At 36.0% G+C, this 23011-nt stretch overlaps 1 protein-coding gene across 3 annotated transcripts in view; it reads left to right on the forward strand.

Moving 5' to 3' along the window:
• Positions 1 to 23011, forward strand: part of COL4A5 (collagen type IV alpha 5 chain) — a 261295-nt gene that overhangs the window by 156093 nt on the left and 82191 nt on the right. For all 3 annotated transcript variants that reach the window (XM_055267729.2, XM_055267730.2, XM_063635302.1), the window contains 11 exons: positions 1101 to 1233; positions 5558 to 5731; positions 6056 to 6139; positions 10008 to 10100; positions 11502 to 11572; positions 11876 to 12067; positions 13230 to 13398; positions 15912 to 16004; positions 16403 to 16507; positions 17482 to 17579; positions 21241 to 21391. In XM_055267729.2, coding sequence (XP_055123704.1) covers positions 1101 to 1233; positions 5558 to 5731; positions 6056 to 6139; positions 10008 to 10100; positions 11502 to 11572; positions 11876 to 12067; positions 13230 to 13398; positions 15912 to 16004; positions 16403 to 16507; positions 17482 to 17579; positions 21241 to 21391 — 1363 coding nt within the window. The remainder of the gene's footprint in view (positions 1 to 1100; positions 1234 to 5557; positions 5732 to 6055; positions 6140 to 10007; positions 10101 to 11501; positions 11573 to 11875; positions 12068 to 13229; positions 13399 to 15911; positions 16005 to 16402; positions 16508 to 17481; positions 17580 to 21240; positions 21392 to 23011) is intronic.

The raw sequence follows: 23011 nt of genomic DNA on the forward strand, positions 1-23011 counted from the left end.
AGTCTAGTTTCCCTTTTGAATCACTATTCCAATCTTAGGTCCCACAACTTTTTGTCTCCTTTTGTGTGACTATTTCTTATATCCATCCAATAGAGACAGGATGAACTATCACACTGATATTAGGTGTTGATTTGTACATCAGACTGGCAGTCTCTTAAATTTGAAGTTTATTTACCTTTATAGGTCTATAAGAAGAATTTGTTAATATTTAATTTATTTAATATTAAGTTTTTTTAGAAAATAATGAGTTACAAGAATACAGAGTAAAAAGAAATTAGTTAGTTGGGTTTAATCAATAAAGAACATGGGTTTTATTTTTAAATTTTTTTGGTATATAGTAGGTATATATATTTATGGGGGAGTTTTCTTTTTTAAAGGAAGAAATAAATGTGGGTTAGTAAAGGGAAAGATTGGGGAAAGGCATTACACATGTTTGGAATGGAATATGCAAAGATATAGACAAGAATGTGCAAGTTGAATGAAATGGTTAGAATCAGAGAGACTTCACTATAATAAAAATTTATTGTAAGACATAGTAGGAGATTAAATAGGTGAGAGAAGTATTGAAAGTGAGAAGTGACTTACAGTTCAGGATTAAAAGTAGCAGCACTTATAGTAAAAAGTAGTGAGCAATTTTGAGTCCTTAAGCAGAATAGTTAACACACACACACAAATGGTTTTTGAGGAAGCATATCCTAACAATAGATTGGAATTCAAGGGAGAAGATCAGAGGTGCTTCTGTTACTCTAAGTGTGAGTTGATAATATAGCTGTGGCAGCAGAAATCAAGGGAGCAAATTGGAGAGACGTTTTCTGTAAAGAATTGTCAAGCTTAGGAGATTGTAATGAATTGAATGTGAATTATAGGAGAAGAGACATCAAAAAATACTTTTAGTTTTATATGCTTCGGGCTCAGGAACATGGTAATGTTGTTACTTGTATTGGACATTTTCTAATCAGTTGGAGGATGGGAGTGATACAGAATGTGACTCATAAACTATGTGAAAATGATGACATTGTAATCATATGTAGCTCCCATAATGTTTTCAGGAGAACAAGTCTTCTTTGCATTTCTTTAATTTTTTTTCTTTTGTAATAAAGGTAATTCCTAGACCTGGGACTGGTATAACTATAGGAGAAAAAGGAAACGTTGGGTTGCCTGGCTTGCCTGGAGAAAAAGGAGAGCGAGGATTTCCTGGAATACAAGGTCCACCTGGCCTTCCTGGACCTCCAGGTAAATGAGATTGCATTTATGGCCTTGTGCTTATAGCATCCTTACTAATCTATGTATACTTTTTATCAGATTAGTTCCATGGTCAGCATGGAAGTAGAAGACACAAGTCCTTTTTAATTGACAGATACTTCCCAACTCTTACTATACCTTCTCTCACCATATTACTCACTTGTACTTTAAAAAAGCCCAAGTGAATAGTGTCCTTTAATCCTAAGATTCCCGTTTCTACATTTTATTTTTTATTGATACACAATTGCACGTATTTATGGGATACATGTGATATTTTAATACATGAATACAATGTATAATGATTAAATCAAGGTAACTAGAATATCTGTTACCTCAAGTATTTATCTTTTCTTTATGTTGGGAACATTCAAAATCTTCTCTTCTGGCTGTTTTGAAATATACAATAAGTTGTTGTTAACTGCTGTGAACTACTGTGCTGCCAAACACTGAAACTTATTGCTTCTATCTAACTGTATGATTGTACCCATTAACCAACCTTTCTTCATTTCCCCTGACCCTTCCCAGCCCCTGGTAACCATCATTCTACTCTCCACCTCCATGAGATCAACGTTTTTTTTTTAACCTCCTACGTAAGAATGAGAACATGCATTTGTATTTGCCTTTCTGTGCCTGGTGTATTTCACTTAACGTAATGTCCTTCAGGCTCATCCATGTTGCTGCAAATGATAGAACTTCGTTCTTTTATGGCCAAATAATATTCCATTGTGTATTTATACCACATTTCCTTTATCTTTTCATCCACTGATGAACATTCAGGTTGATTTCATATCTTGGCTATTGCGAATAGTGCTGCAATAAACATGGGAGTGCAGATATCTTTTTGAATTACTAATTTATTTTCTTTTGGATATATACCCAAACGTGAGATTGCTGGAACATATGGTAGTTCTATTTTTAGTTTTTTGAAAAACCGCCATACTTTTTTTTCATAATGGTTGCATTAATTTACATTCCCACCAACAGTGTATGAGTGTTCCCTCTTCTCTGCATCCTTGCAGCATCTGTTATTTTTTGTCTTTTTGATGATAGCCATATTAACTGGGGTACATTTTATTATTAATAAATTGCACCAAACAATTCTTAATTTAATAGGCAAATCATCACACTTTTCATGCTAATAGGGAAGGATATTCTCCCCAAGTAATGCCTAGTTTTGCAAGATTTCCCGTATAAAAATGGCAAGCAGCGTTATCCACCTAAAATTTCAGAAATACCTAACTAGAAATCCCCATGGTGATTTTGTTATACAATAAAATCTTAGAGCTCAATACTGAGTTTTATATTATTCCTTTTGAAAACACACAGTGTAGTGGAACATTTCTAATTTGGCCACAAATTGAGTACTGCCCTTATCTAGAATGTTTATTTGAATGTTCTCTGAAATAGGGTAATATTAGTGATTTATGTAAGATTTCTAGATGCATGTGGTACAGTGCCTGGCATGCATACATATTCAATAAATTATTATTCCTTTTCCTTCAAAAATACATGGCTAATGAAATACTAAAATGATGAGATGAGTGATATTCAGTGATCTTTCCCAAGAGAAAGAAAATAAATATAGGTTCCATTATGCTCTAAATGCGAACTTCAGATTCCTAAATGTGAACTTCAGATTCCTAATCTCAAGATAGTGAATTAAATACAGACTGTATCTGGAAAATTGAAATAAAGAATTATCTCAGGATGCAGTAAAAGAGATAAGGAGTTGGGAAGTATGAATGAAAAGTTAAGAGGTATAAAAGATAAACCTAGAAGCTCCAAAATTATCTCATGAGGGAGGTCAAGGAGGAGAGAATGGGACAAGAGGCAGCATTTGAAAAAAATAATGGCTGAGAACTTCCATCTATTAAGAAACACATACATCACTATGAAAAAGCTCATGAAGCACTAAGCAATAGTAAAATAATAGTAATGCAAAGGTCCATAACTAGACACATTGTAGGGACATTTCAGAATTCAGGGATGAAAAGAAGCTTTTAAAAACTATTTGAGAACAAAAGGCCGATCACCTACAAAGCAGTGAGTCAGAGGATGATAATGGAGCACATTTTCAAAGTGATAAGGACAAATTACTATGAATTAGGGATTCTGTATTACCCTAAACTATCATCCTAATGTGAAGATGAGATACATAGGAAGTTTAACACCTTCAGACTGTCTCTGAAGTAGTTACTGGAGGTTTTACTCCAAAAAGAATAAAGGGAATTCTGGATAAAGTGAGAATAGCGGTAGGATGCAAGAACCAAAGCTTAGAAAATATATTAGTAAAGCATATTAAGTCTAAATCAGTACTGGTCATTTTTTAAAAAGGTGTTTTAAGTAACAACTTGGAGCTATAATTGTAAACATTATTAACATGTGATGTGTAGATGCAGAGAGAATAAGGATAAGAGTTTTTGTCTTGTTAGGGAAAGATAATATAAATCTTGTTAACTGTATAAATTTTTAGAAATATATAGGCTTAAGTACCTAGGTTAAAATGTTAATAATAGCCACTTGAGAAGAATAGAAATAAAATGTATAATGTACACACCAATTGAAGAAAGAAAATGACTAAAAATCTCATATATAGTATAAGTTAAGATTGGGGCAACATAAAGACAAATCTGGGTAAATAGAAAATAAAATATAAGGTGACAAGAAGAAATTAAAAATACGTCAGTAAATCCAACAAATTTGAAAGAACTAAACACTGATTAAACGACAGTGACTAAAATAAAATTGAAATTAAAAATACCTATTATAGTGCACAGGAGACATATCTAAAGCAAAGTGACAGATACAATCTGAAAATAATGCAATATATATTGGGCAAATGCTATACATAAAAAGCTGGCTTAGCAATTCTAATGTAGTATGAAACATAATTAAATGCAAAACTTGAAACTATAAAAGTTCTAGAAGAAAATGCAGGAAAAACTTTTCTGGACATTGATAAAGATTTATGACTAAGACTTCAAAAGTAAATGCAACCAAAACAAAAATAGACAATTGGGACTTAATTAAACTAAAGAGCTTCTGCACAGCAAAAGAAACAATCAGTGGAGTACATAGCCTACAGAATGGGTGAAAATAATTGTAAACTGTGCATCTGGCAAAGGACTAATATCCAGAATCTGTTAATATAAGGAACTTAGACAAATCAATAAGAGAAAAAAATAACCCCATTAAAAACTGGGCAAAAGACATGAAGAGAACACTTCTTAAAATAAGATATACATGTGGCCAACAAACATGAAAAAATGCTTAACATCACTAATCAGCAAATAAATGCAAAGTAAAACCACAATGAGATACTAACACATGTTAGAATGGGTATTATTAAGAAGTCATAAAATAACAGATTTGGGCAAGAAATAATTTCAGTTATTCAGAGACCATCTGATTATCTACCAGAAAGCTTTAAAAAATCCATTGACAAATTCCCAGAACTTAAAGAGAATATGTGTGCAAGATGGCCAGATCTGAGTAGCATACTTAATTTGCCTTCCTCTTCACCAGCAAACGTACAAGAGAAAAAAGTACACTTCACAATAGTAATAGTATTAAAATTCACAGTAGTTATAAAACAAACCCATGAATAACCCCAACAATACATGTGTAAGACTTCTTTGCAGAATTTTGTAAATTATTATTAAATAATATAAAATTACTAAATAAATGGAGAAATAAATTTAATTATTACTTGATGTGAAAAACCAATATTATACAGTTGATTCTACCAAAAAATAATCTTTAAATTCAAATTAATCCCATTCAGAATCCCAACCAGTTTTTGAAAATGAAACTGAAAAATTTATTTAGAAAAGTAAATTTGTAGATGGTTTTAAAAATGAACAAAGACAAGCATATTTTCCTTAGCAGTTTTGAAAACATTATAAAGTTATAGTAACTAAAAAGTGTGTTAGTGGTGCATGAATCACCAGTGTAACAGAAGAATGTCCGGAAACAGAGCCATGTTTATATGGTAACTTTGAAATACCTTTTTATCTTGCTAATGACTTTCCGGTATTTTTAAGATTATAAGAACATAGTGTCAAAGGATGGGGTTACTAGTAATTTCCAAAAGTAGTAAAGCTACTTTAAATTATTATTTCCTACCCTCAAACTGTTACTTACATTCTTTGGAACTTTTCAACCTTTTTTTCAGACTTTTGAGTCTCATAAAAAAAAAAATAACATAACCAGAATTATACGTTAAAGGAAGATCTTATCATTATCTAATGTCTCAATGAGAACTAAAGTAACATCTCTAAGATGAAATCATTTTGATCACTTTTTTGAATCTTAGGGGCTGCAGTTATGGGTCCTCCTGGCCCCCCTGGATTTCCTGGAGAAAGGGGTCAGAAAGGTGATGAAGGACCACCTGGAATTTCCATTCCTGGACCTCCTGGACTTGATGGACAGCCTGGGGCTCCTGGGCTTCCAGGGCCTCCTGGCCCTCCTGGCCCTCACATCCCTCCTAGTAAGCTATATTTTTCTCCTATTAAGTTATATTTTTGTTTTTGTTTATTTTGTTTATAAGTAACTCTAGCTAAAGGTTGGCCTCATTTGTTGCGTTTCTGATATCTAAGAAATTCTACTACTGCTTCTACTTTTTGGGTTCTGGTAGTTCTTGGATGTTTACATTTGCTCTTCATATAGTATTTATCAGCAATGTTATATTTTCCTTTCGCTTATAGGTACTTGTATTTCTTCAGAGAATAGGTCTTTTTCTAGCTTGTCAGGCTTTCTTTAATCTTCTGGATATTTCACAATTAGCTTGCTATCCTTTCTTTATCTTACTCAGGTGATGAGATATGTGAAGCAGGCCCTCCAGGCCCCCCAGGATCTCCAGGTGATAAAGGACTCCAAGGAGAACAAGGAGTGAAAGGTTTGATCTCCAAACATATTCATTCCTTCATTTTCTTCATTCTTTCAAATCATCAGCAATATCCCCTGTATCCTCCATCGCACCTTAGCCACTGACTCCCATGGTCATACCCCAAGACCATCTCATTACCAATAGTGTTATACTTACATGATCTTGGTTTCATGCATCCCATTTTTTGGATCGCTCTCTTCTTTCTAGCTTACTACCTCTAGTAACCTGACTCCAGCAATACTCCAACCCCACTGAGACCTAGCAACTTTGACTAATGCTTAACTTTTTGATGTCCTTTCTTCCCTCTTAACCTTGCTTAAATTCCGTTATCAATCACTGTAATCAATTCCATTCATAAATCCATGATTCCTTTGCCCTTCTCTCACTTCATTGCACTCACTTGGAACAAAAGCATAATCCAAATTTTCATGTTTTCTGAGCCTACACTTTCTCTTCTCTTTTCAAATTTTAACAGTTCCTCCCCTATTCTGACCTTGCTTCCTACTTCACTGACCAATTAAAGCAATAACAAGAGAACTTTCACTGATTGCTACCACCATATTTACTTACCTACTTGCACCTGTGCCCATATCGTCTCCCTTCTTGCATATTACTGTTACTGCTCCTATCTAAAGCCAGTTCTTCTATTTATACAATAGATTTCATTTCCTCTTATTTCCCCAAGGATTTTTTTTTCCAGCAATTTTTGCCTCTCCCACATCACCAATTTTTCCCTCTCTATTCAGTCATTCCAAGGAGCATACAAATATGCTTTTTTCACCTATCTAAAAAAATGTAATCCTACATTCCCTGCCAGCTGCTTCTCTATTTTTCTATTCCCATTTGCAACAAAACTTCCTAAGAATTTTCTACTCATCACCTCTAGGTACTCTCCTCTTGTTTTCTCTTAAACATACTCCAATCAGGATTTCATCCCTTCTTCCCCCAACTCCCCACTGCCTACCATTCCACAAATGCTGGTCAGTTGCCAGCAGTCTATATCCTGCTAATCCAAATGTCAGGTCTGTCCTTTTTTTGCTTGCTTTTTGCCTTCTTTAAACATTTGCATCCCTTAGCTTTCAGTACATTTCCTGTTTTTTTTTTCATTCCTCTGTGGTGCACATATGTGTGTGTGTGTGTGTGTGTGTATGTGTATCCATGTAATTACCATCTAAACCAAAATATAGAACATTTTCAGGACCCTGGAAGACTCTTGTGCTCCCTACTCAGTATCCCCCAAAGGTAATCACTATTTTATCCTCTGGCATATATTAATTTGCCTAATCTTGAACTTTGTGTACATGGAATTATACTGTATGAGCTCTTTTGTGCCTGGTTTCTTTAGCTAAATATAATATATGTGAGATATATCTCTATTTTTGTTTGTTGCGGAATTTTTCCACCATTCTTTGGTTTTCCACTGCACATTACCTCCGTATTCTAATGTTGATGGACATTTGGTCTGGAGCTATTGTGAATAAAGCTGTCATAAATATTCTTGTACATGTATTTTTTTTGTAGGACATAAACACTAATTTTTATTGGGGATATATCTGGAAATTGAATTGCTGGGTTATAGGGTAGGTGTAGGTTTTGTTTCACAGATATTACCAAACCATGTTCCAAAGTGATTTTCATTTGCATTTGCCTAATGACTTGATCAGGAACTACTTTCTTATGGTTTTTATATTCTCTTTTATAAAGTGCCTGTCTTTATCTTTAATTTGATTATTGGATACATGTATTAAAACTCTCTTCTGTTTTGTTAACTTTTGTTTAACAAAAGTTACTAATTAAATGAAATCAAATTAATTAATGTCCTATTTTATCGTTAGTACTTTTTATGCAGTTTTAGAAATCTTTACTTATCTCAAAGGCCTGATGATATTCCTCTGTGTTTTCTTCTAGACACTTTATTGTTTTACCTTTCACGTTTTGATCTTTCTTCAATTAATTTTTGTGTATAGTTTGGAGTAGGGATCAAAGTTCATTTTTCCCATATGGATGTCCAGTTGACTCAGTACTATAGAACAAAAGATCGTCAATTACCCCAATGAATTGCATTAGCACTTTTTGTAGATCATATGACCATATGTGTGTAGGTCTGTTTCTGACTGCTCTGTTCTATTCTGTTGTTTCATTAGTCTCTCCTTGCACCAATATGATACTATCTTAATTACTGTGGCTTTATTGTAAGTCTTGGATATTCTAGTTTCTTTGCATTTTTTGTGTGCATCTTAGAATTATCTATCCAACTTTTAAGTTTAAAATGCTCCAAGGTTGAGTCCTTGTTCTTCTTTTCTATCTAAACTCATTTATTCAGTCTGGTGACTGTTAATACCACCTAATTGCCCATGACTTCCAAATTTATGCCTCCTATCCAGATATAACTCTTTTCCTCTAGATTTGTGTATCCATTTGCCTAGTCAACATTTTGAACTTGATATCCTGATCAAATTGAAGTCTTGATTTCTGCCACCTCCTCCCCATAGTTGCTGCACTCACATCTTCAGCTTCTTACTTAAAGAGCAGGCTACTTTAGCCTTCTAGTTGCTCATGCTGAAAACCTTGGAGTCATCCTTGATTCCCCTCTTGTTTTGTGTTTCATATATGATCCATGAGAACATCCCATTGGCTCTACTTTCAGATATGTCTATAATCTAACCAGTTCTGATCATTTTCATTGCAGTCACTCTGGAATGAGCTACCACCATCTCTCTCCTAGATCATTGCAACAGTAGCCACTTAGGTGGTTACCCTGTTTCCTTCATTGCCTTTAGAGGCTATTAACATAGCAGCTAGAGTCATCCCTTAAAAACTTAAGTTATAACATGTTGCTTTTCTTTTTAAAATTTTCTACTAGATTCTCATTTCACTCACAGTAAAAACTACAGCCTTTATATTTCTTATATGCCTGTATGCCATTTGTTATAAACTGTCAACTTTCTGATCTTGTTCCCCTCCCTCATTCTGCTCTAGCAATCTGGTCTGCTTGCTGTTCCTTGTATATACCAAACATGGCTATTCTTTCTGCTTGGAATGTTCTACACTGTTATGCACATGTCATGTCCTTTAAGTTTTATCATATAACAACTTCTCAATCAAGTCTATCCTGACTACCCTATTTAAAATTGCAACCCCCCCACCCTTCCCTGGCATACTCAATACCACTTATGTAGTTCTATTTTTTCCTATAAAAATAATATCTTTTAAAGCATATTAAATATTTAATATATATTTAATATTTTTAGACAGGGTCTTGCTCTGTTGCCTCTGTGAGTGCAGTGGTGCAATCACAGCTCACTGCAGCCTCAATCTCCTAAGGCTCAAACAATCCTCCCACTTTAGCCTCCTGGGTAGCTGGCGAGTACAGGCATGCACTATCATGCCTGGCTAATGTTTTTATTTTTTCTGTAGAGATGGGGTTTCGCCATGTTGGCAAGGCTGGTCTTGAACTCCTCACCTCAAGCTATCTGCCTGCCTCGGCCCCCCAAAGTGCTGGGATTACAGGCATGAGCTACTGCACCCTGCCTATACTTAATATTATATTAAAATATTTCATAGATACATTTTGATAATTCATTTCCTTTATTGATTATTATCCCTTTCCCCTGGTAGAGTGTGAGGCATGTAGACATGAATTTTTATCCATGACTTTTCTTTTGCTCACCAATGTAACACAAGCATCTGGAACAGTTCTTGGCACACAGTAAGCACTCAGTAATTTATTTGTCATAAATTGATTCAGGATATAGTCTTCTCCAATCACACCATTAAGTGGAAATGCTGTCCCTTAGTGCTAACATTTTTAGAACCTATCTATATAGAAGGTATATGTACCCCTTTCAGTAAAATTTGTTTGTTATGATTTCACTAGGTGACAAAGGTGACACTTGCTTCAACTGCATTGGAACTGGTATTTCAGGGCCTCCAGGTCAACCTGGTTTGCCAGGTCTCCCAGGTCCTCCAGGTAAATTATGCCTCAGGGTAACCTTCTAAATATTTTTTGGCTAGATTTTGTTGAGCTTATACTTTTAGAATGTTACCAGTTTCTTATTTTATAACTAGTCACTCATATCTATAAAGAATTAAGTATGAAATGCCTCTATTTGTTATCAAATTAATTATGCTCTTGATTTTAATACCTGAAGCTACCAACATTTTCTATTAAAGCATTTTGACAATATAATTTCAGGAAATATATCTTCCCCATTTTCCTATGGAGAAGAAAATCACTTATACAGAGTCAGACTTCTTTCTTCCAGAATACTGGGAGAAAAGTTCATAATGCTTAGCCCCTGAGTATAGTTTCCAGTGGCAGAGATTCCAGTCACTGGGGATGTATCACATGTTGTCGTTCAGGAATAGGGGTTCTATTGGAGTTTGGCAATCAACTGCCAGTATTCCTCTCTCTATATATATAACTCATCTATCCCCCTTTCCAGTCAAAACTATATGTGATATCTGTCAGACCCACAACTGTTTCATTTAACTGCCCCTTAGGTATCCCAGTATTCTCTTGAAATTACACTTTATGTTTGAGTCAGGGCTGAGAATAGACACCAGATCTCTTACCTTTCTGTCTAGTGAGTCTACTAAGGACACCAACTCATTTGGAGGTTGGGAATACTTTCAACAAATCTTGTAGACATTATTGGACGTTAATAATCTAGCCTTGTACCTCTAGTCTCATGGTTCTCAAACTTGAGAGTGCATCACCTGGAGGGCTTATTGAAGCCCAGAATGCTGAGCCTCACTCTCAAAGTTTCTGATTCAGTAGAACTGAATGAAGGCTCAAGAATTAGCATTTCTAATTAGTAGCCATGTGGTGATGATTCCACTCATCCAGGGATCCATTTGGAGAACGACTGCTTTAGTAATGTTTCCTCTAGTTTTTGGGCTGCAAATGTTTCTCATAAACCAAATTTCAGGGAATGACAAACCAAAGACAGGACTGGTAAGGATCTAGGAAAACTGCATAAGTCAGAATAAAGATATTCAAACCTTTTCATTATCTTTTTTCTCCCTTTGGCAATGGGAACATCATAGGAACCCAGGAAACGTTGTGCATAGTATTTGGTAGTTGCAAGGTCTGAGAAAGGCTGCTTTGGAGTTGGAAGTTTCTTAGGATACAATATTGTATGTAACATGAAATGTTAAATTTATTTTTAAAAAAGGATGATTATCTCATTTTGTGAACGTAAAAGGAAAATACAAATGTGACTTAAATGGGATTGAATGGGGTTCTTATTTTAAAAACTTGACTTTCTGACTTGATGATTTCTGTATGAGCTTTGTCAGGAGTTCAAGCTCAAAGCTTACATTATTGTGTGTGTGTGTTGGTTTGTTTGTGTGTGTGTGTGTGTGTTAGGATCTCTTGGTTTCCCGGGACAGAAAGGTGAAAAAGGACAAGCTGGTGCAACTGGTCCCAAAGGATTACCAGTAAGTTTTGAGTATATTATAAAACAAAAAGAAGTAGAAGGAAGGCATTTTACACATTGCTTTTCAATTATTCATATATATACACACATATATAATTTAATTTTTCCATTAAGTTGTACTTTGATTCCTTGACTCTTCCTGACTCACATGCCTCACTTGATTCAGCCCTTTGTACATTAAATGTTATTGGATGGGTTGAAGGAGTAAACTGGAGAGACGAAAATGTTAGAAAAAAAGAAACTGATTTTCTTTTTCTCTTTCTTCTTTTTCCACTCTTTCTCTTTCTTTCCTTACTCATTTCAGGGCATTCCAGGAGCTCCAGGTGCTCCAGGCTTTCCTGGATCTAAAGGTGAACCTGGTGATATCCTCACTTTTCCAGGAATGAAGGGTGACAAGGGAGAGTTGGGTTCCCCTGGAGCTCCAGGGCTTCCTGGTTTACCTGGCACTCCTGGACAGGATGGATTGCCAGGGCTTCCTGGCCCGAAAGGAGAGCCTGTGAGTTGGTTTGATATTTTTGGTTTTGTGATGTTAAATTTTCACTTAGAAATGTTTTCTAAGTTAATTCAAAGGATGGGCCTGATTCTGAGATAAACACCCAATCAATGCTTAAAACAGGGTGACCATACAGTAATGGCACATTGTTACTGACTATGTAGGGTTTCTTCACTACTCCTTTCTTTCACTTGTTTTGTAAACTTATTTTTCTTAACCCATTATTGAATATTTTCTATGAATAGGTGGGTAGGAGGTTAAGATGTTTATGAGACAGTATAAGGTTCCCCATCTCTTAACCCCCACATTTCTTTCCTTGGGTTTACTTAAACCTCATGACTGGGCATGGTGGCTCACGCCTGTAATCCCAGCACTTTGTGAGGCCGAGGTAGGCGGATCACCTGAGGTCAAGAGTTTGAGACCAGCCTGGCCAACATGGTGAAACCCTGTCTCTACTAAAAACACAAAAATTAGCCGGGCATGATGGTGGACACCTGTAATCCCAGCTGCTCGGGAGGCTGAGGCAGGAGAATCACTTGAACCTGGGAGGCGGAGGTTGCAGTGAGCCGAGACTGCACCACTGCACTCCACCCTGGGCAACAAGAGCAAAACTCCATCACAATAAATAAATAAATAAATAAATAAATCTCCCTCATAACCAGCAGTTTAACTTGTTTCTATATATATATATATATATATATATATATATATATATATATATATAGTAAGCTTAGAGAATAGTACAAGTAGATAGCCATGTTCCATGTGCCACAGAACTGAAAGATTTAACATAAATGAACAATCTTATTTTGTACATAACACACAGCCCAGAATATTTAGGTAGGAAGTGATATTTTATAATGTTATCTAGACAATAACCTTTCTAACTTACACTAAAATGTAAACTGCATAAAGTCAGAGATTTTTGTGTATTTTTGTTTTCTATTGTATCACCAGCACTTGACACGTAGTAGGAGCCCAAAAATATTTGTTGGAGGAATGAGTAAGTGGAATGATCACACATACCATCTCATAATACCACTCACTTATATAGCTTTTAAGAAGAACTATTTATGGCTATATCCTTTCCCCAGTTGTATTCAGTACCAACCTACAGATAGTTGTTGTATCTATATGTTTCTGTATTAAACTTTTCCCTTTTTAGGGTGGAATTACTTTTAAGGGTGAAAGAGGTCCCCCTGGGAACCCAGGTTTACCAGGCCTCCCAGGGAATATAGGGCCTATGGGTCCCCCTGGTTTCGGCCCTCCAGGCCCAGTAGGTGAAAAAGGCATACAAGGTGTGGCAGGAAATCCAGGCCAGCCAGGAATACCAGGTAAGTTTACTGTGTTTTGTTTTAAATTTGGTGCTTAAAAACAGAAATTTATTATGTTTTGGCTACTCATGGCTTCCTTTCCCGAGAGGTGTGTTTCCCTAGTCGTTTATATTTGAACTCTTCAGAGCGTCTTAGCAAGGGATCACAATGTTTTTTGTAAGGGGGTTGCTTTTTAAATCTTTTCTGACTGTTTCATTGTTACTGTTAATTTTGCCTTTTTTAAGTACATGATACATAATGCAAAGTTTAATGAATAGTTATAACAGAAGCACACAGGTAACCACCACACACATCAAAAAATAGAATGTTACCAGCATCCTAGAAACCCCTAACCTTTTCTCCCTGTCATTTCCTAATCACAATCCCCTTCCTCCTCTCTACTGTCTTGACTTTTACATAATTTTCTTCCATTACCCCTCTGTTTTATGACCTCTGTATTCATTATTAAACAGAGTATTTTAATTTTGTTTCTTTTTAAACTTCATGTTAAAAGAATCATAGGGTGTTTTTTATATTAACTTTTCATTTGGCTATAGTATATTTTTATTGCTATATAGTATTTCATTGTATGTATGTTTGTGTGTGTGTGTGTGTGTGTTACAGTTGATTGATCCATTCTATGGTTAATGGTTGAGTTATTTACAGTTCAGGTCTATTATGAATAATGCTTCTGTATACAGTCATATAGATAGATAGGTAGATAGATAGATCCCTATATCTCCTTGTGTTCATGTGCTCACAGTTCTCTAGGGCAAGAGTTGGCACACTACAGAACTACAGTCCATGGACCACATCCAGCCTACCACCTGTTATAAATAAAAGTTTTATGTGAACACTTCCACAACCATTCACTTTTGTCTGTGGTTGTTTTTGCACTGCAACTGAAGAGTTGAGTAGTTGCTACAGAGACTGGATGGTCCACAAAGCCTAAAGTATTTACTCTGGTCTTTTACACAAAAGGCTTACCAATACCTGGGCTAGGGTATGTATTTAAGATTAGCATTTTCAAAGCATAGGATAAGTGCATCTTCCACTTGACTGGATAATTACAAACTATATCCAGACCAATTGTACCAATTTTTACTACCACAAGCAGTGTTGAATATTTTATGTTGATTTACATCCTTGGAAACATTTTGTATTGTCAGACTTTTACCTTTTTGCCAATCTGCTGAGTGTGATATTTTGCATTTCTCTGATTAAAGTTTAGCACCTTTTCATGTGTTTATTGGTCATTTGAATTTGCTTTTGTGAAATGCCTAATCAAGTACTTTGACCAATTTTATATTGGATTATTTCTTTTTTTATTGATTTAGAGGAGTTCTTTATATATTCTGTGTATTAGTTCTTAGTTTCCTATGTATTTTGCAAAAAGAAATCTTTACCTACTGTGGCTTGCCATTTTTACTCTTTGTATGGTGTCTTCAATGAGCAGAAAACAACTTTCACATCATCAAAATTATCAATCTTTTCTCTCATGGTTAGTGCTTTTTGTGTCATGTTGAGGAAATCTTTTTTCTTGAGCCAATTTCAAGTTCATGTTTCCATTAATAAGGAGTGGATATACTTGAACTTTGCACATGTAAAACCTAAATGTACCTATTAGCCAAAAACAGTATTTTCCTTGTTTACTACAGTTTGATTTTTATCGCTCTTTTGGCCTACATTTTAAAAATACTTATATAGATAACACCCTGTTTTAGGGGTTTCCAGAGAAACAGAACCAATAAAAAGGATAGACAGATGGGTAGATTAGATAGATAGATAGATAGATAGATAGATAGATAGATAGACAGACAGACAGATAGATAGATGAGAGGTGATTTATTATGGGAATTGACTTACATGATTATGGAGGCTGAGAAGTCCCACAGTAGGCTGCCTGTAAGTTGAAGAACTAGGGAAGCCATTAGCTTGGCTCAGTCCTAGTCTGAATGCCTGGGAACCTGAGTGGCTGCTTAGTGCAAGTCCCAGAGTCTGAAAGCCAGAGAACCTGGAGTTGTGATGTCCAAGGGTAGGAGAGGATGGGTGTACCAGTTTCAAAAGAGAGACAGCAGAGAATTCACCTTTTTTTCTGCCTTTTTGTTGTATCTGGTCCCTCAGCTGATTGGATGGTACCCACACACATTGGGTGAGGGTGGATCATCCTTATTCGTTTCACTGATTCAAATGTCAGTCTCTTTTGGAAACAGCCTCACAGACATACCTAGAAATAATGCTTTACCATCTATCTCAGTATCTTTTAATCTAGTCATGTTGAAACCTAAAATTAACCATTATACATCTTGAATCATGGAAGTCCTTAAGGCTGTCATATCCTTTTTCTTTTTGAAATTCTGTCCTTGTTTTATATATTTCTTGAATATATAGTGGAAGATTGTTTTTCTTGTGAATTTTTGTTAGTTTACATTTTGAAAAGATCACTGATAATTTTCTTTTTTGTTTTTAATTAAAAAGAGACCTTTAGTCGAGTAAATACTTCTCATTTACCACTGATTTACTCTTGCTTTCAGGTCCTAAAGGGGATCCAGGTCAGACTATAACCCAGCCAGGGAAGCCTGGCTTGCCTGGTAACCCAGGCAGAGATGGTGAAGTAGGTCTTCCAGGTATGTGAGGAATTTATTTCAAAGTAACTTCAACACTGATGGCTTTTTTTTTTTTTTTTTGATGGAGTTTCGCTCTGTCACCCATGCTGGAGTACAGTGGCGTGATCTCGGCTTGCTGCAGCAATCTCCTACTTCTGGGTTCAAGCAGTTCTCCCTGCCTCAGCCTCCCAAGTAACTGGGATTACAGGTGCCCACCACCACGCCCAGTTAATTTTTGTATTTTTAGTAGAGTCGGAGTTTCTCCATGTTGGCCAGGCTGGTGTCAAACTCCTGACCTCAGGTGACCCATCACCTTGGCCTCCCAAAGTGCTGGGATTACAGGAGTGAGCCACTGCACCTGGCCCTGATGGCTTCTTTCTTTGAACGTTTTCCTTTCAATAACTGCTGTTTCTCCATAGGTGACCCTGGACTCCCAGGGCAACCAGGCTTGCCAGGGATACCTGGTAGCAAAGGAGAACCAGGTATCCCTGGCATTGGGTTTCCTGGACCACCTGGTCCCAAAGGTATGTTGGAATGGGTAGCAGGCAGAGTAGGTTAGAAGATTAGCATGATGTTATTCTCTCATAAAATTCATTCAACAAATAAAATATATTAATTGTACCTTTTTTCTCTGTGCAATAAAGAATGTAAATAAAAAATCACAGTGTATTTTCACTATAAGTTCATGATCTTTATCTAAAACAGTCCAGACAAGAAAATATGTACATTTTAAATATGCAAAAGTGATATATAAGCTTAAAAATCACAGGAATTATTGTATTTTGTGTTCACCATAGTATTTTCAGGGTTTAGAACAGTTCCTAACACATAGTGTGCACTTGATATTTATTGAGTTAAAGGATTTTTTAAACAGAAAACGGACTTATTGCACATGTGTAGCCAAATAATGTTTTATGCTAAATAATATTTTCTTGATTTATTGAAATTTTTAGGGCTTACGCTTCAGTTCTGCTTTATTCCTCACAGAATTTATTCTCACAAATGGCAAGAGCACACAGTGGTCTGAGGACAGTTCTTAAATATATCTTTACTCATTTATACAAAATGCTTTCAAAAGTATCAGGTTTGATTTTATGTGTGTATGTATCTATAATATCTGCAGTTATTTTTAGTTCATTTCCAAAATTATATGGTAGGCCCTTTGTCATACTACATCCAGATGTAAGCAGAAGAAAAGTTCTTGGGCATTTTTGTGTGGGATTCATTCCTTATAATTTAGTTCTATCTTATTCTATAATAGCCCTCATTTTCTTCAGAAAAGCATATGTTCCACATACATTAGCTCTATGTGAAAATAAAAGGAATGTAAGATGATTGAGAGGCTTGTAAGGCTTAATCCTAAGTAGTACAATGTCACTGTGCTTTTGACATCTTACTGTTGTCACTAAGCATGAGTAGAGTGTGGGTTTGGGAATTTGAATATCTTTCTTAAAGTGCCTTTCCTTTGGTGGTTAAAAAATGACTTATCATTTTACAGGCTTTCCTGGAATTCCAGGACCTCCAGGAGCACCTGGGACACCTGGAAGAATTGGTCTAGAAGGCCCTCCTGGGCCACCCGGCTTTCCAGGACCAAAGGTCTGGGACATTTTTCTTTATTCCTTCTCATTTTCTTATCTTTCCCACCTTCCTTATTTCTAGCTCTCTATTTTGACTCAGTTATCATCCCAAGCCCCAAGTCTTTACTATAAATATATAGATAACTTATTATATTTCCATTTAAAAAAATATTTAACCCCAAATCATCTTTAATAGTCCAAGAGGTCACATTTGGAGCAAAAAAAAAAAAAAAAACCCAATTTCTGTACCTACTTTTGAGTGCCCAGTTCTTTGATTAGAGAATACAGGCATACCTTGGAGATATTGCAGGTTTAGTTCCAGACCACCACAATAAAGTGAATATCAAAATAAAGTGAATCGCACAATTTTTTTTGTTTCCCAGTACATATAAAGGTTATGTTTACACTATACTGTAGTCTTTAAAGTGTGCAATAGCATTAGGTCTAAAAAAACCATATGCATACCTTAATTAGAAATACTTTATTGCTAAAAAATTTTAGCAATCATCTAAGCTTGCAGCAAGTTATAATCTTTATTCTGGGGGAGGGTTTTGACTCAATATTGATGGCTGCCCACTGATCAGGGTGATGGTTGCTGAAGGTTGGGTGGCTGTGGCAATTTTTTAAAATAAGACAACAATGAAGTTTGCCACATCAATTGACTCTTCCTTTCAGAAAAGATTTCTCTGCAGCATGTGGTGCTGTTTGGTAGTATTTTACCCACAGTAGAACCTCTTTCAAAATTGGAATCAGTCTTCTCAGACCCTGCTGCTGTTTTATCAACTAAGTTTATATAATATTCTAGTGTCATTTCAACACTGTTCCCAGCATCTTCACCAGGGTGGATTCCATCTCTAGAAATCACTTTTGCTCATAAGAGGCAACTGCTCATCTGTTCTACTTTTATTATAAGATTGCAGCAATTCATTCACATCTTCAGGCTCTACTTAAAATTGTTGTTCTCTTGCTACTTCCACCACATTTGCAGTTACTTACTCCATTGAAGTCTTGAAACCCTCAAAGTCATCTGTGAGAGTTAGAATTAACTTCTTCCAAACTCCTGTTAATATTGATATTTTGACCTCTTCTTATGAATCCTGAATATTCTTCATGACATCTAGAATGAAACCCTTTCCAGAAGGTTTCCAATTTGTTTTGCCAGATCCATAAGAAGAATCACTATTTATGACAGCTATACATTACACAATGTGTTTCTTAAATAATAAGACTTGAAAATTAAAATTACTCTTTGATCCATGGGCTGCAGAATGGGTATTGTGTTAGCAGGCATGAAAAGAACATTAATCTCTTTGTACATCACCATCAGAGCTCTTGGGTGACTAGGTGCATTGTAAATGAGCAGTAAAATTTTGAAAGGAATCTTTTCTTCTGAGGAGTAGGTCTCAACAGTGGGCTTAAAATAGCCAGTACATTATGCTCTAAATACATCTGCTGTCACCCAGGCTTTATTGTTCCACTTATAGAGCACAGGCAGAGTAGATATACCATAATTTGTAGGGCCCTAGAATTTTTAGAATGGTACATGAGCATTGGTTTCAGCTTAAAGTCAACAGCTACATTAGTCCCTAAAAATAGAGCCAGCCTGCCCTTTGAAGCTTTGAAACCAGTAATTTACGTATCTTCTCTAGCTATGAAAGTCCTATGAGCATTTTATTCCAATAGAAGGCTGTTTCATCAACATGGAAAATCTGTTGTTCAGTGTAGTCACTTTCATCAATGATCTTAGCTAGAACTTGCTGCAGCTTCTATGTCAACACTTGCTGCTTCACCTTGCACTTTTATGATGTGGAGACAGTTTCTTCCCTTAAACCTCACGAACCAACTTCTGCTAGCTTCCAACTTTTCTTCTGCAGCTTCTTCACCTCTCAGTCTTCAGATAATTGAAGTTAGGGCCTTGCTCTGGATTAGGTTTTTGCTTAAGGGAATGTTATGGCTGGTTCGATCTTTTGTCCAGATCACTCAAACTTTCTCCATATCAGCAATAGGGCTGTTTTACTTTCTTCTCATTTGTGTCACTGGAGTAGCACTTCTAATTTCCTTAAAGAACGTTTCCTTCACATTCACAACTTGGCTAACTGTTTAGTGCAAGAGACCTAGCCTTCAACCTACCTTAGCTTTTGGCATGCCTTCCTCACTAAGCTTAATTATTTCCAGCTTTTTATTTAAAGTGAGAGACATGTGACTCTTTCTTTCACTTGAACACTTAGAGGCCATTGTTGTGTTATTAATTGGCCTAATTTCAATATTGTTATGTCTCAGGGAATAGAAAGACCTGTGGAGAGGGAGAGAGATGTGGGGAAAATGGCTGATCCGTGGAGCAGTCAGACATTTACAACATTTTTTTATTACGTTCACCATCTTATACAGGCAGTTTATAGTACCCCAAAACAATTATAATGGTAACATCAGTGATCACATGTCACCATAACAGATATAATAATAATTAAAAAGTTTGGAATATTGTGACAATTACCAAAATGTGACACAGAGACAAAAAGTGAGCACATGCTATAGGAAAAATTGCGCTGATAGACCTGCTCAATGTAGGGTTGCCACATACCTTTAATTTGTAAAAAAATGCAGTGTCTGCACAGCACAGCAAAATGATGCACAGTAAAATAAGGTATGCCTGTACGATGGTCAGCTCCCTCTGTGCATCTCTATAGAGTCATCATCCCATGTCATCTCTGTTCATGCCTGTGATGACTGGTTGAAATGGTATTGAATATCATTTCCAGACCTTCTATACTGTTGCCCTCTGTCCCAATTCCATTACAGATACATAATGCAAATCACTGCAATTGACTTAGTAATACTAATAATAAATAATACTGTGTTTGAGTTACTTTTCATTCCTTTTATTATTTCTTATCTAATGTTAAGCTTTCCTCAGTCAACCTTCAGCAAACTGCTGTGGCATGTAATTATCGTGACTATTCCTATATATTTTATCTGTGTGTCATTGATTTAAACCTCCTGTGTTTTGTAATTATTACTTATTTTTCATGGGAAAAACAGTTAACCCGTGACACCAGTTCTCATGAGAAAACCACTTCTCTATTGGTTGATTCTTTTTCTTATAAACATTTTCAAATGAAAATAAAAGTAAAATGAATAATACAATGAGCTTTCATATATCCATCATCCAGATTCAAAATTATTATGATTTTATAACATTTGCTTCATCTAGTCCTTTTTACTTTGCTTAAATATTTTACCCAAATCTCAACACCGTATCATTTCACTTATAAATGCATCAGCATTCATCTCTAAATAACTTGACATTTTATACAAAAACCACAATGTTGTTATCATACTTAGTAAAATTAAAAATAATTGTTTAGTATTATCTAATACTCAGCCTATAATCATATTTCCCTACAAGGGTAGTCTGTTCTTTAATCTCATGCTCTCTCAGTTTTTTTTTTATCCTGAAACCAGTCCAAATCATCTAATTTGTTTTACTAAACGCTGTTTCCCATCCTTCCATATGTTTTCTCCAACATACCAATTACTTTTTATTTAATTATCTTCTCCTCTCCCCCCATGGAAAGAAAAGTATTGTCTTGTATTTTCGGCATTAAATTCTCTGTGGCAAACAATAAGGACCAGAAAAGTCATGGGAGTTTTTGTTGTGTTTTGTCATGTGTATGCTCAAGGGTGAACCAGGATTTGCATTACCTGGGCCACCTGGGCCACCAGGACTTCCAGGTTTCAAAGGAACACTTGGTCCAAAAGGTGATCGTGGTTTCCCAGGACCTCCAGGTCCTCCAGGACGCACTGGCTTAGATGGGCTCCCTGGACCAAAAGGTATGGAGACTGTCACTGCATCTCAATTTGCTTTTAACTTTTATAGAAATTGACACCTTTGGGAAAGTTTATGGGTGATAAGCCCAATTAACTGGAAACCTCATGCTGCCATTTTGTTACTGCTACACATTTTTCTCAATCCTTCATTGATTATTTTTGTCTTTTATTTCATTGAATAGATAATAAAATCATGGCCCGGCATGGTGGCTCACGCCTGTAATCCCAGCACTTTGGGAGGCCAAGGTGGGCGGATCATCTGAGGTCTGGAGTTCAAGACCATCCTGGCCAACATGGCGAAACTCCGTCTCTACCAAAAATACAAAAATTAGCCGGGCATGGTGGCACATGTCTGTAATCCCAGCTACTTGGGAGGCTGAGGCAGGAGAATCACTTGAACTTGGGAGGCGAAAGTTGCAGTAAGCCACTCCAGCCTGGGCGACAGTGAGACTTTGTCTCAAAAAAAAAAAAAATACAATCATATATGTTATAAAAGTAACACTGAGAAGTCTTCCTTCCAACCCATCTTCATCCACTTTGTTCCTCTCCATCCTCCTACGTAACTATTTTTTATTTTCCTTTCTTCCAAGACAGAGTCTTGCTCTGTCTCCCAGGCTGGAGTGCAATAGCGTGATCTCGGCTCACTGCAACCTCCACCTCCCAGGTTCAAGCAACTCTCCTGCCTCAGCCTCCCGAGTAGCTAGGATTACAGATGCATGCCAGCAGGCCCGGCTAATTTTTGTATTTTTAGTAGAGACGGGGTTTCACCATATTGGCCAGGCTGGTCTCGAACTCCTAACCTCGTGATCCGCCCGCCTGGGCTTCCCAAAGTGTTGGAATCCTTCCGGTGTTTCTTATATAAATACCAGCCAAGAATTTGTTTTATTTTCTCTGTTCTTGAAAGAGAAGGTATTTTCTTTTGACTTTATTTGCACTTTACTTATTTTACTTAAATTTGTATCCTGAAGATCACTCCATATCAGTAGACAGAGATCTTGACTCTTTGAAATTTAAGACTAGGCACCTAGTGTTGAAAATAGGTGCCTAGTGTTAAATTGCATGGATATACCATAGTTCATCCCAGTTGCTAGATTGGATTTTTGCCAATCATTTATTACAAATAATGCCGTAGTGAATACTCTTTCATGCATATTATTTCAGATGTGTTCAGGTTAAATAGTAAAATAAAGTGATGAAAAAGGATTTTCTGAATTAAAGGGTAAATGCATCTCTGGATATTGTCAGATTCCTCTCAATTTGCACCATTTACACTCCACCCACAATGTATGAGTGTGTTTCCCCACAGCCTTGATAAATGAGTATGCTGACAAACTCTTGGATTTTTGCTAACCTGATGAAGTAAGTAGGTTTCTAAGTATATTTTTAAACATTTTATTGTGAAAAAGTTTTAAGTACTGTGAAAAATAATAGTACAGTTAACAGCTGTATATCTACCATCCAGATTCTACAATAAACCTTTTATCTCCCTGCCAACGTTTTATTTTTTAAAATTTTAAATATAACAAAGTAGACAGAACTTTATTGGGACTACTATATACCCATCACTGGTATTTTACTATCAACATTTTACTATATGTGCTTTGTCACATATCTATCCATCCC

The sequence above is a fragment of the Symphalangus syndactylus genome, chromosome X (genome assembly GCF_028878055.3).
Source record: "Symphalangus syndactylus isolate Jambi chromosome X, NHGRI_mSymSyn1-v2.1_pri, whole genome shotgun sequence".
NCBI lineage: Eukaryota > Metazoa > Chordata > Mammalia > Primates > Hylobatidae > Symphalangus > Symphalangus syndactylus.